General features: G+C 38.7%; 1 protein-coding gene across 1 annotated transcript in view; it reads left to right on the top strand.

Moving 5' to 3' along the window:
* The window catches only part of lama2 (laminin, alpha 2), a 175,788-nt gene extending 163,586 nt beyond the window's left edge, over positions 1 to 12,202 (top strand). The window contains exons 64-77 of the mRNA XM_034900777.1: positions 244 to 395; positions 531 to 707; positions 2,040 to 2,229; positions 4,144 to 4,230; positions 7,770 to 7,882; positions 8,122 to 8,215; positions 8,435 to 8,530; positions 8,974 to 9,054; positions 9,227 to 9,304; positions 9,465 to 9,543; positions 9,714 to 9,845; positions 10,069 to 10,199; positions 10,464 to 10,683; positions 10,858 to 12,202. Coding sequence (XP_034756668.1) covers positions 244 to 395; positions 531 to 707; positions 2,040 to 2,229; positions 4,144 to 4,230; positions 7,770 to 7,882; positions 8,122 to 8,215; positions 8,435 to 8,530; positions 8,974 to 9,054; positions 9,227 to 9,304; positions 9,465 to 9,543; positions 9,714 to 9,845; positions 10,069 to 10,199; positions 10,464 to 10,683; positions 10,858 to 11,018 — 1,791 coding nt within the window. The 3' untranslated portion in view covers positions 11,019 to 12,202. The remainder of the gene's footprint in view (positions 1 to 243; positions 396 to 530; positions 708 to 2,039; positions 2,230 to 4,143; positions 4,231 to 7,769; positions 7,883 to 8,121; positions 8,216 to 8,434; positions 8,531 to 8,973; positions 9,055 to 9,226; positions 9,305 to 9,464; positions 9,544 to 9,713; positions 9,846 to 10,068; positions 10,200 to 10,463; positions 10,684 to 10,857) is intronic.
* The last annotated feature ends 1,648 nt before the right edge of the window (positions 12,203 to 13,850 follow it).

The following is a 13,850-nucleotide window of genomic DNA, read 5'->3' as shown; positions in this document are numbered from 1 at the left end:
AAAACACACCCACACTTTACGTGGGACTTAACATTAAGGCCGATGGTAATATTAACTTTTGCTTAGCATCAAAATGTTTGCAAATAATAGTCTTTATCTAGTCTATTATCTTCTTTTGAATCAGTAATGTTGGATAAATTGACCGTTTACTAGATACTGTACAGTGTATATTGTCAAATTCAAAGTCGTTCCTTGTACTTTAACATTTCTACAGCTAATAAAATTTATGTCTAACTCTTGCAGCCCTACGTCTCAGTCATGCTGAACAAAGGCTCTCTGGAGGTCTTGGTGTTTACCGGCAGCCACAGTCCACGTCGTGTCATCAGACGACCTGAGCAAGGCTTACTGAATGATGGGAGAGAGCACTCGCTGCGCATTGAGAGGCTACCTGGCAGGTTGGTGTTTGTGTGTTTGTTCAGTTTGTGGTTATGTTCTGCTTGTGCAATAGAATTTGTGTTGCTGTCGAAGACCTTTATTTGGCATATTCAAGTTAATACTTTATGTGTCTGTCTGTGGATGTTTTCCACCAGATCCTTTGCAGTTCAGGTGGACGAGGAGGCAAAGAGGGAGGCAGCGCTTCCCAACGACCAGCCAGTGAGCTTGCAACGTGTCTTTCTCGGTGGTATTCCTGCAGACGTAGAGCAGACATCCAACAGAGCCAACATCCCTTTCCAGGGATGTATATGGAACCTCATAGTCAACGCTGTGTACGTAACATCTATTCTATATATGCAGCCAGGTGTATATTTATTGAAACACAGAACTTGAAATTTCCTTTTACCTTGAAATATTGTTCAGCAGATTGGAACTGAGAACTGAGCAATATGTTGCAGGACCATGTGCTGAAATATTGTGATAAAGGGTTTCAAAGGGTTTTCAATTAATTATTAATATTCATTTCTTTTCTCCATGTCTTTACACTTTTTGAAGCCGCATCCCTAAATACTAGTGACTGACCCTGGCTACTTTCTTTAGCGACGATATCTGCTAACAATAGGAACAGAATCAGTTTGGTTTTCCATCAGAACCTGTCATAGACCGGGTTGAAAAAGCAATCTAAAATGATTTAGATACATCCACAGAGTAATATGGTTTTGACTTTACAAGATAAATATGTGCCAAAAGAACAGAGTCAGCTTTTGATTTTGAAGATGTCTCTGCCCCTGTTCACCACCATGTTAAAACACTGACACAGGCAAAACTGACTAATTTGCTTATCTTCAGTAAACTTTAACTGTTCACCTTAAATGCTCCGTATTGATACTCGTGCTTTTAACTGAGCAACTTTCCTTTATTGTCCTCCTGTTTACCCAAAAATGTTTCCTGGTAGTGGAAGACAGACCTAATTTTGACCTCATATACTGTTAGGTTAAAGCATAGTTAATATGATTGCGGGAGGTCATGATGATGCCGTTGAGAATGATGTTGACAAAGCCAACATCTCTTTCTGCCTGAACAGCATTAATAGAGTTGTCCAATATCATAAACATACTCATAACTCAAATTGCACCACTCTCTCATCTTTGTGTGTTTGTTTGTGTGTGTGTTTATCTATTGCTCACTTCATTTTTACTCTGACCCCCTGACGCTATAACTTAGCAAACTAGCTAATATACAGTACATCTCTGTGATTCCTTATCACACTTTCTGTGTATTGTCTTCAAACCGACATATATTCGTAATAGATATACATTCTTTCTTTATCTTGAATAACTCTTATTATACTTTACTTTTTCTAGCACTTAAACACAATCTTACTATGGTGATAGGAACCTTTAGATGTGTTCAGTGTTTGAGAGTTCGGCATAAGGATTCACTGTTATGTGATTTGTTAGTACATGTACTGAACACCTCGGCTGTATGCAAATTAAAATGGACTGCATAGACACAGCCCTTCAGTCAAATTCATGCACATAAAGGAACACACCTTAACAGGTCCCTGTAATTTTCATGATGGAATTTTAACTCATTCTGATGTTTCTGTCTGCTTCAGCTAAACATCCAGTAATTTTAAATCTAGTCACCTATCCATCTATCAGTCTCTCAGATTTCTCCCTGCCTGTGTCCTTTGAGAATGCTGAAATTGGACAGTGCCCCAACCTGGCCCCTGTGCCACCTTTACCTCTTCTGCCAGAAGAAAAGGAGCCCGAGAAGGAAAAGGAGGAGTCAAAGCCGCTCCGTCCTCCACCAACCCCAACAACCGTTACACCAGCTCCAGGTCTTCCTGCTGTAAGTGGTTTAAATGAATGTGGTAGCACACATGCCATTGGACTACTAAACACTCATGGGCATAACTTTCATTATCAATACTTTTCTAACAGAAGGTGTTGAGGTAATAAAAATTAATGAATTATGTTAGCAATTAATATTCAAATTACACCAGAGGGTTACATTTACAGTAATATAATACAACGTTTGTTTTTGCGGCCTATCTTAAGCTATTGGCCCATTTACATACAGATGCCCACAGAGAAAGCACACACATATAGTAGAGATACTATACAGTAAAAGAATCACATGAGCCACAAACAAACAAACAAATAAACACACACACACACACACACACACACACGCAAAACTATTTCTCTCTGATGAAATGCAGCCATGGCCTCGCCCTGTTAGCTTAGCGCTTCATCACATAGCAGTTGTACAGCCCATTAACTCTACTTTATAGTCCCTTTAGCCTTGAGCCACTAAACTCTACCGCTGGCAGCCTGTCATGCAGTCCGGAGACACGGCGCTACGCTACGCTAACTGTGCATGCAATTTATGCTTTATGAGCCCATAGGAGCCAAAAGACTCTCAGCTAACATTTAGCTACTATGCTTAGAGGCTGGAAGGCAGTGTGTCATTCAAATCATACCCTTAGCACTGGGATAGGCAAGATATACTATATTTATTTATTATATTATAAGCCTCACAGCAGTCATAGTTTATCAGTTACCCAGTTACCTGCTAAACTACACTTCTAAAAGGACATTGAACATGAAGCACACAGCTGTGCCAGCATAGGTATAACTCCTGACTTGTTCCATAATGGGCTCCTATATATCTGCTTTATGACATACTGTAGACTATAGGCTGTGAAAAGCTATAGCTCTACATTTTACCTGAGGTTGAAGATTTTTCACCATATGTCAGTGAGTAATTATCATATATAAATGTAATTCTTGGAACAGCTTTCCATTACAGCCACGACAAGCAAGTGTCTTAGCAGACTTCAGAGGGCAATGGGAGATATTTAGAAAGAAAAACAAAGTCAGAGGACATGCCCTTTACTCCAACAGCGTCACTATTTGCAGCTTATGAACCAATGTCTTAGTTTCTGTGTCCCTGGCCTCTGTTCGAAAGTGTATTTAGCGTCTCTGTGGCAGCACTCTGCACACATAATGTAACATGCATTTTTCAGCAACAACAAAACAATATTGCCAGACTGAAGAAGTAATCACAAGTTGAATCACATTAAACAACAGTCTCAGCATGTGCTTGAATAAAGAGGCTTCTTTATCTTCCGCTTTTGTGTCACAACATCTGTACTTCTGATTCTTGAGATGGTTGTGGGCACCAGTTTAGAGGTTTACGATGCTCTAGGAGTGGCACCTTACAGGCTCCAGTAAGCCTCCAAACAGTAAGAATCACATTTAATTTTGTAAGATTGTAATTCTTTTTTTACTTGCAGATTGATGATATCATGACAACTGCCTCTAATTAGCCTTTTTTATTGCAGCTCCCTTATTTCCCTCAGTTACACTGAAATTTAGCATTAACAAAGTATAACATAGTGTAAATATATTACCAGCTCCAAAACAGGAATTTTTGATTGAAAAACAAAATGGAAACTTTACTTGCCTCTTCTCCAGAGGTAACAAACTAACATGGTCAGACTCTAAAATGGAAAGAGAACTGATTTCATTAAATATTGCTCAACGTCCTTTATTATATTTCAATTCAGGCTACAAAAAAAACAAGAGCTTGAAGTTTCTCTATTACGTAACCTCTTTGACCTCTCGTGTTTATGACATCATTGCCTGCCTGTAGCTGATTGGAGAGCTGTGTGCTTGTCATAAACACTGTCGCCATTCTGGCTCTGTGGCTGCCACTAATCCCCCTTCCTTCCCCCTCCCTGACGCTGCCACACCGCAGGAGGCCACGCCCCATGCCACACCTGCTACCACACCCACTGCTGCTGCAGCCCCACCCACTGCTAAACAGGAGCCCAGCGCTGATGTGGTATATACACACACACACACACACACACACACACACACACACACACACACACACATTTTAACAGACTTTAACAGAGTAATAGAATATAACCAGACCTATCCTTCAACACACACACTGAACAATCAACTGTAACGGCAAACCTTTCTTTCTCTCTCATTTCCTTTATTTATCTGGTTGTTTGTTTGTTTATTTGTGTTGATTTATTTGTTTCACACACATAAATACCAATCACATTGAATTATTATAAAATGTACATTAAGTGGTAGAAACCTGTAATGGCCTATATTTTATATATATACATTTATACTTGTATAATTTTAAATGTATTTATATACCTACCGGTTTTGTGAGATAAGTTATACCTGTCTTCCATTTTAAGTGTATTTCAACTTATTTTCACCCAGAGAAAGTCAGTTAAGTAAAGCCTTCTTCATCTAACTACTTCACATTTGTACTGAGCTGCTTTGTGCAACCAGACTCTTCCACTGATTGCCCCTGGCCAGGTCTCCTTGAGCTGCTCGGGGTTAAATGCTTTAGCCAAGAGCCCTTGACATTAGTTATTGAAAGAAGGGAGAGCCTTCCTCATTTCATACTGTTATGGTGAGGTGTTGTAACAAGCCACCCAGCTGCTGGCTCATATTACAGTTATTTATTTACAGGTGATTCAGTAACAAAGTGACATACTCACTCTAACTAGTTTTATTTCCTGTGGATGGAGCTCAGAGGCGTCTGACTTCTTAGCATCTTGGTGCAGTTGGACAGCTGTTGTGTGTGCAGTCTTATTTGCCTCAAGCTTTTCTACTTTCATATCAAGACCTAAGTTTGAAATACTACTAAGGAACATGGTGCCAGCTGACTGCTTAAAGAACATTGCACAGTATTCAAATTGGTCATGAGTTGCGCAGCACTGTGTATCTGTGTATTTACTACTACCAGAGGCCAAAAAAGTAGCTTCTCTGAAAACTACAATAATGAGAGCAAGAATTTCTGATCTCTCAAGACTGATAGCAGCAACACATACATAAATACAGGCTCGTCTTCACTTGTACACACACACACACACACACACACACACACACACACACACAATTTTACAACTTCACAGAATCCCAATGAAATGACTTCAGATTCTATTGGTGTGACCTCCAACCAAAGCCCAGTCACTCTGAATGGAAGAGCGTCTCCCTATTGTTAGCTTAATGGAAAGACGCAGAGGGGATGAGAGAAAGGGAGGAAATAAGAGAAGTATGAAAGAGGATAGCAGACAGAGAGGGGTATAGATGTGAGCAGGGGAGAAAAGGTGAAGCCGTCAAGGAAGAGGAGGAAAGAGAAGAAGAGAGTATTTCTGAATGGAGCAGCACATACCTTTTGTTGGCTTAATGGAAAGACGGAAGAGAGGAAGCAGGAGAAGAATAAAAGGAGAGGGAAAGAAAGAGCTTCTGAGCAAGTGACATCTCCCTTTTGTCAGATGGGGAGAGAATGAGAAAGAGGAAAAAAGAGGGAGGTTGAGGAGGAGGAACAGATGTGAGGACAGAGCATGATAAGAGGTGAGTGTCAGCTGTAACAAAGCAAGGTCACGGTGTGGGGAATGTCTTCAGTTGAAAGAGAACAAGAGAGGAGAGGAGATTAAGACACACACACACACACACACTCAGACACTCAGTCGTCTCAGACGCTCTCCCTCTCTCCAACTCTGTCTCACACTGACACTGGAGGTATGGCAAACTAGCTTTGTCACTTAGTAGGAGATTTATTTAAGAGAGGAAAGGAGATAGGAAGAAGAGATTGGAGGGAGGGACAGAAACGTAGAGAATCTATGGAGGACAGGTAGAGACAAACGGTGGAGAAAGAAGAGAGTGGAGAACAGGTGAGGAAAGTTGAGATGATGAAGGAGAGGATGACAAAAAAGGTAAAGGTCCGAGAAAATCAGGTGAAGGTGGAGGACAGAAACAGACGAAAGGATGTGGTTATGACAAGAAAAGAAGAGAGTAGGAAATATGATGAGAAGAGAGGAACAGAATGAAGGGGATGATGATGAGATGGGAGGAGAGGAAATTTCGGCAAGGTGGAAAGAGTAAGAGGAGCAAGAGAGAAGAAAGTTAGAAAGAAAATTAGGCAAAAGTGGTATTAAAAAGAGTAAATAAGAGAAGGGGAAAGAGAGGTTGTGGAGAACACGTGACAGAAAATGGTAGAAGAGGACACAGTTGGAGAGGAGTCTAGAAGATCAGGAGAGGAAGAGGAGGAGTGGAGAGGATACAGCAGGAAAGTGAAGAAAGTAAAGGGGGGAAAGATGGGAGGAAACGCAAAGAGAGGAAAGTAGAGGATGGGGGGTGGAAGGAGAGGGAGCACTTTACAAGAGAATTAAAGAGAAGATGGAAGTGGATAGAGAAAGAAATGAAAACCAGTGGAGGTGATCCTTCAAGCAAAGTAGTGATGAAAGTGAAGAGATGAAGAAAAGTAGTAGAGGACAGTAAAAGAACAGTTAAGGTAGAGGAAAGGAGTTGTAAATAAAAAATATGGACGAGAGAAAAGTGTCCTGAGATAACGTCTGTTGGGATTTGACACTATAAGTAAATTGAATTGAGAGGGAAAGAAGAGACATGATTTTAGATAGAAAAAAATCAAAGGAAAGTTTAGTTTATGGTAAAAGAAGACGCAAATCTGAAAGGAAGCGTGGTTAATAGGACAGGAAAAAATAGAAAAAAGAAAATGTGGAAAAGTTAGATGAAAGAGAATACGGGAGTAAAGTAGTGAAAAGGAAACAAAAGACATATTGGACAAGGACAAGAAGAGCTATGAGGGAGAGAAGGAATGAAGAAGAGGCAAGTAGATGAGAGAAATAGACTGCAGGAGAGACAGAGTAAAAAGAAAAAATGTATATATTAGGATGCCTATTACAACACTGACACCTTCTGGTCACTGGCTAACCTGCATTCTGTAAACAACAAGGGGCACAGCAAAGGCGTTTTTCCTCTGCATGGTACTTATACTCTAATACTTTAGTTTTTACTGCTGTGAAGCACAGATGGAAATCAGACTGTATGAGGTCTGGTTTAGAGGAAAAGAAAATATGTGCAGGATTTTCGAAGCTCAAACTGTGGGAGGGTTGATTGGTTTAAAAACAGTGTCAGCCAAATGTTCCTTGACAGTAAGTAAGAAAAGTAACAGTTATGAAAGATGACTGCACATTCAACACATTTTAATAGGCTCTATGCTGCAAGTTTGTGGCTGTGACCATCCAAAGTCCTCTGTATGGCAATTTGCCAAAAAAAAAAATATACTAAATTTCCATTGTACATCCAAGACATAAATTAATTCTGTCTTCTGTGAGCTCTTTATTTACTTGTTGTAAATAAAGAACTTTTCCATGACCCACTGTGACCAACCAGCCCTACCCTCCCTGTAGATCAGAAGCAAAAACCCTATTAGTGTGATTGACGTGTTCTGCGCAGGTGTTAAGGTTCCTGTTGACAAGAGGCAATAGGAGCAACATTATGAAACCCTGTCAGTGTAATTTGCATTTTATGTTTAATCTCCAGGATTCATGTGCATCCGCTGTGGCCCCGACAGCACTGGAGAAGGCCTTTCAATTTGGACTGACCAGGAACAGCCACATGAGCTTTGCTTTTGATGACACCAAAGTCAGAGAAAGGTATGTATTCAGGTTTAATCTTCATTATTTAGTTTTAATTTGTGGTGCTGCCCGTCAGTGCGGCTTGTGAGGACATGTGACAAATAGTGCAAATTATATAACACCTGCCCTGTGTTAAACCCTGTGTGAATCCAGAATTTTTTTATTTTCTTTCCAGTATTCTGAAAAAAATGTACATTTGGTAAATGTTTTATTTGTGTTATAATATATACATTTTTGTTTTTGTATGTGTGTCTCAGGCTAATATTGGAGTTTGAGCTGAGGACGAAGGAGGAGTCTGGTCTGGTTCTCTACATGGCAAGAATCAACCATGCTGACTTTGTTACCATACAGGTATACATATTGCTCTAAATGTCTTTCTATAGATTACATTTTCTCTAGTTGTCTTTAAAAGTTTAAATTCTAGTTGGTTTAAGATAACACAAGTTGCTTTTTGTATCTTAAAGCACAGTCTTTAGACTTCAGCTTTCAGGAGAGCAGCACCCACTTTGTTTTGTGCTATAAAGTACTAAATGAGACCCACTGGCACGGCATGTCTGTCTCTTCCTGTAGATCAAGGACGGGCAGGTCTGCCTGGGTTATGATCTTGGTCATGGAAACATATCTGGCTGCGTCCCCTTCTCCATTACTGATGGGAACTGGCACAAGGTGGGACACTTCTAGTCTTTCATTCTAGATGCTCCATTTGTCCCACATTTATTTATTTAATAGATGGTTAGATTCTATGTTAACTGTATATTATGTATGGAAAAGGCTTCACTCTTCAAAAAAGAATCCTCTCCTCATTGACCTAGATGCATTATACATCATTTTCACAATTGTTTTGGCACAGCTTCCTTGTTTCTGCCGTCCAGAACATTACATCCTGGAGACTCATTTATCACATAAAGTCCCAACTTTCTAGAAGAATTAACCACTTTGTTACATTGTTAATGAACACTAAATCTTAATTTCAAGCACATGATGTGGTAACATTTGTCTTTCTTTACATCCAAAACAACATATAGTCTCTGTTGATACTGTGAAAGGACCGTACTTGTCTATTGGTCTAAATGTTCAGTGTTTGTCCATGTTTTATCTTTTAACCTCAGATACGTGTGAGTCGTATCAAGCAAAGAGGTCTACTTACGGTTGATGGGCGATACAGTAAACAGATGATCAGCCCAAAGAAGGTACATCCTTTTATTTGGTTCTATTCTAACCTTTCTCCCAATGAAATATTCTACCAAACTGCACATACAAGTAGTTGCATGACAGATTAGTAATGAAAGAAAAAAAGACAAATGATGAAGTTTTAAAACATTGTTTTATGGTTGCATTAATAACTTACTTTTTTTTTACCAGGCTGACCTGTTAGATGTGGTGGGAATGCTGTATGTGGGTGGATTACCACAAAACTACACCAGCAAGAGGATTGGACCGGTAAAAAACAAGCACACATAAAGATACTGAAAGTTGACATCAGTCAACCTAATTTGCAGTTACACCTGAACATTGACACTGGAAGGATTGTTGAGTGATTCATTTTTTTAATGATGTTTTTTAAATAATAACCAAGCCTTTTCTCTTTTCATGTTCCTAGATTCTCTACAGTATCAATGGATGTGTCCGTAACTTTAAGATGGTTGGAGGTCCTGTGAGCACTAAGGCAGCTGCTACAGGTAATTCATTTGTAATGTATTCACGATTGCTCATGTCACACACCTGTATCTGTCCAGCTTTGAACTGTTATTCATTTGCCATTTGTCAAATATTTGTTAATGCAGGCATTTAAAAAAAAATCTCAATCTCCAATTGATTAACCATTTCCCTCTCTCTCTTCTTTGCCTAGGTCGCCCTGATGCCTCCATTGAGGACTTTAAATTGAACATGGACACACCCACCTCCAGTCACATGGTAGGAAGATGCTTCGTTGCCACAGAGACGGGCACCTATTTTGACGGCACTGGCTTCCTGAAAGCAGGTGGGATGATACACTGAAGTCCCCTGTCAGTCTGTCATGGGGTTAGCCACTCTACAGTATGTGGTTGTGATGTGTCTAGCAACACCCTAGCAGCTATGTAGCAACCTCCTAATATTGACTTAATATATGTGTAGCCTCAGTGGAAAACCGGTCCGGTTTTATTCCTAAATTTTCCATTTCATGTTATAAAAGGCGAATAATAAAAAAAACCCTCTCTCTCTAGTCTCTTCTTACAGAGTGGGTCTGGATGTGTCGATAGCCTTAGAGTTCAGGACCAGCAGAACCAGTGGAGTGCTTTTGGCCATCAGTAACCAAGCCAACAATGGACTGGGAATAGAAATCGTTGAAGGCAAGGTACGTAACAATGATTTAAAAAATAGTTCAACATTTGGTAAGGATTTGGTCATGGTTAGACAGTTGGGGAAGCTGTTTCCATTCTTCACTCTAGGTAAAGACGTATGAGAGTGATACCATCTTCTTAGCTAAGTCTCTGCATACTTCCTAGAAAGTTAAAATTATTCCTTCAATCTATTTTAATCTTTAGCACATTGCATGTGTGTGCTAGCCATAGATTAATAGTGGCGGGAAAAAACATTGATTTCATCCTTCTGCCCCTAGCTGCTCTTCCACGTAGACAACGGAGCTGGACGGATCACAGCGGAGCATGTGCCTGAGGGCGAGGGCTTCTGCGACGGTCAGTGGCACTCCATCATTGCCAAGAAGCTTCGGCACAGGGTGGAACTGGTGGTCGATGAGAAGAAGAGTAAAGCAGAGAGTCCCAACGCGCGCTCCAACACGTGCGATACCAACGACCCCATCTATGTCGGAGGATATCCAAGTATGACTGCTTTCTCACACACATCCTTAAAATAATACATCTGTTAACACATAAGGACTGTAATCTGTTGTGGCTCTGCCGCTTTGGTAAAAACATATTATTTAAAAAATAATAGATAAATTACTATGAAGGAGAGTATTTTATCATTACATATATGGTTTTTTTCTCTCTCAGCTGGAGTTCGACAGGCAGCTCTCTCTACCAGCACTTCCTTCAAAGGTTGTTTAAAGAACCTGAAGATCACCAAGGCTTCCAAGACTATGGACGTACAGTTCAACAAGGCTCTAGAGATTAAAGGAGTCCAGCCTCTGTCCTGTCCTGCTGTAGCTGCGTAACCGTTAGCATAGCGCTTCACCTTTGTTTCCCTATTACAGTAGTATGTCCAGAACCTGCACTGGGCCAAATGTTCATATATCAGTGTGTTGGCCAGGTGCTGAGTCCAAAAAGTAGGTAATATGTTTCAAGCCCAGGTTGAATTTTTATTAAGTACAAAGGCATCAAGTTTCTCTGCTAAACAGCTTCATCCTGCATTAGAAAAAGAGCTTATAGAACAGTGGCCAAGAGTCAGGGAGAAGAAACAGTGAATGTTTAAAATTCAAGTGAAAACTACTGAAAGCTCCTAAAGACAACAGGAAATGATCTGCTCAGAATTCAGTCGTATTCCTTCCTGCAGTTTACCAGTACTTTACCAGTTACAGTTATGCTTTGAATATGAAAATCCATAAAATATTACTTAGGCAGGGGTTGATTAAGGGAAAAAGGTTGGAAACCGCAACTATATGGTTAGGTTTGATTGAGTCAGGCTTTAATACGTCACACACCTGTGTTACCTTGATGCCTCTGTACCTGATAAAGAGCAAAAGTCCTTGTATTTGTTTACACTAACTTGGTCATTAAACTTGTTTCTGCATTGTTCTCTTTCTAAATTACAAATGTCTTAACAGCATAAAAACACCAATGTTTTGCTCCTGTTAGAGGCCAACAACATGCAAAGTTAAAATTTTCAGTATGAGACCCTGACTTAATGTACAGTGTAAGGATCTGGTAAATAAATCTTATCATGGCTACAAATTGAGGTCTCAGTGTTTTAAAATGTGTTTTATAGTTTTTACACGAAGGAAGATATTAGTATCTGTGCTATGGTTACAGGTGCTTAGGGTATTCAAGCTAATATTTTGGTGATATTTCTGTGATTGTTTAGACATTAAATCAGATTTGGTTTCTACAGAAGCCCCTCTTGAAAAGGTAGAACATGGCATGTTGAGAACTTTAGTTGCAGTGTTTACCTTCTCAACCTCAAGACAACAGATGACGTTGGACTTCTGTTCAGCCCTCTTTACAGCAACAGATACAGCAGCCTGTGATCTTCAGAGATCTAATCTTCTTTAAAATTACAACAAGAAAATCGCTGATCCAATGGTTCTAAAGCCAGATGCCGTATTTGTGTGTTATGTTTTGCATGGTGTGGCTGAAAATACTTCAGCAGCTTTCTGAAATATATTCCTAATGCCATCAAAAAGATTGTCCTGTCCTTATTTAAAACTGCAGAATATGATGATTCCACGTTGCAATGTATTCATGGAAATAAATAGGAAGCTCTTCTGGACGAGGAGGATGTGTCAGTACACTGTGTGGCATCACACCTGGAAGCAAAATTCCATGATATTTTTAGAAGAAAAAAATAGTTTGAACTTTGTTTTGGGATAAAACGTTATTATTTAGACTGATGTTAAGAGAAAGATTTAAGATTCAAAAGAATCTTGGAAAAAAAAAAAAAAAAACTAGCTAGTGCAACTGCACTTCACAGCTACTATAACAAGAGAGCCTACATCTGTTAAAATCGCTGTATATGACTGGATTAGAACTGTCCACTGCTGCTTAAAAGCTTTCAAGTTAAATTTCATAATGTCAAACAACAGACAGTAACTCAAGTTTTAGACCAAGTAGTTACTTTTTGGTATATGGGTATATGATTCCCATATTAAATTGCTAATTATTAAATTAATTAGATAACTTATGCTTGCTATCTTAATTTAAATCAACATTTCTTCGGCATACTGTGTTCCAGAGACAAGAATGAAGATAGGGTGTCTATGGGGTCTTAAAAAGCATAGAAGCTTGATTAAAATTTCTGTACGACTTTTTATGACTTATAATTTATATATATAATTTTTGACATACTATGAGATTTTCATTTAGTTTTTATTAATTTTTGTTACATACTCCTCCAGCCCATTCACCTCTGATCTTCATCACAGCATCTTCCAGTGAGGTCATGCTCTACATCTCAACCATCAAGATCTTCAGCAATGTCCCTCACCCTCACCAGAGTCAAGACTCCATCAGGAGAAAAATCCCGTACAGTACAGCTCATTGCATCGCTTCCCCCTTTCAGCATACCCTTACAATGAGATCAAATTGCCAACTTCTTGTTCTTCAACATTCCTTACATGAGTTTATTGGTCAAATACTGGTTCTACAATCCCTCATATTTTCTTGACTCTTTTATGACATACTAAGACTTTTTTTCACTTTGACATACCATCATTTTTTATAACAAAATACACAATGACTTTGACATTATTTTTTATGACATACTATACTATGTCTTAAAAAGTCATAGTATAGTATGTCACCAAAAGTCATAGTATGTCACAAAGAAAAAAATATAATTGTACTATTATAGTATATGACTAAAAAAGTCATGGCATAGAATCTCATAAGTATGTCAAAGTATTTCTGTGAAATATCATAGTGTAGTATATCAAAAATTTAGAAAAATTCATAGTGTTGAAAAACTAAAAAAAGTCATTTTATTTATGGAAAAAAAGTCATGGTATAGTATGATAAAAGTCATAAACAGTCATAGTGTAGTATGTCAAAAAACTAAAAAAGTTACATTGTAGTATCTCGAAAAAAAGTCATTTAAAAAGTCGCATGTCTAAAAAAAGTTATTTTAATCTGCTGAAAAAAGTCATAAAAAAAAACAATACAACTTTTTTTTAAAGTCGTAGTGTAGTGTGTCGAAAAAATTGTAAAAAGTCATAGTATAGCATGTTACAAAAGTCACTGTAAAGTATGTCAATAAAGTCATAGTATAGTATAACGGAAAAGAAGTCATGGTATAGTGTGTAGAAGCTTTCATGAAAAATTCATAATATAGTATG

The sequence above is a fragment of the Etheostoma cragini genome, chromosome 18 (genome assembly GCF_013103735.1).
Source record: "Etheostoma cragini isolate CJK2018 chromosome 18, CSU_Ecrag_1.0, whole genome shotgun sequence".
In the NCBI taxonomy this organism is placed as follows: Eukaryota; Metazoa; Chordata; class Actinopteri; order Perciformes; family Percidae; genus Etheostoma; species Etheostoma cragini.
The sequence above is the reverse complement of the archived record's forward strand: the minus strand, read 5'-3'. Positions and strand labels throughout refer to the sequence as shown.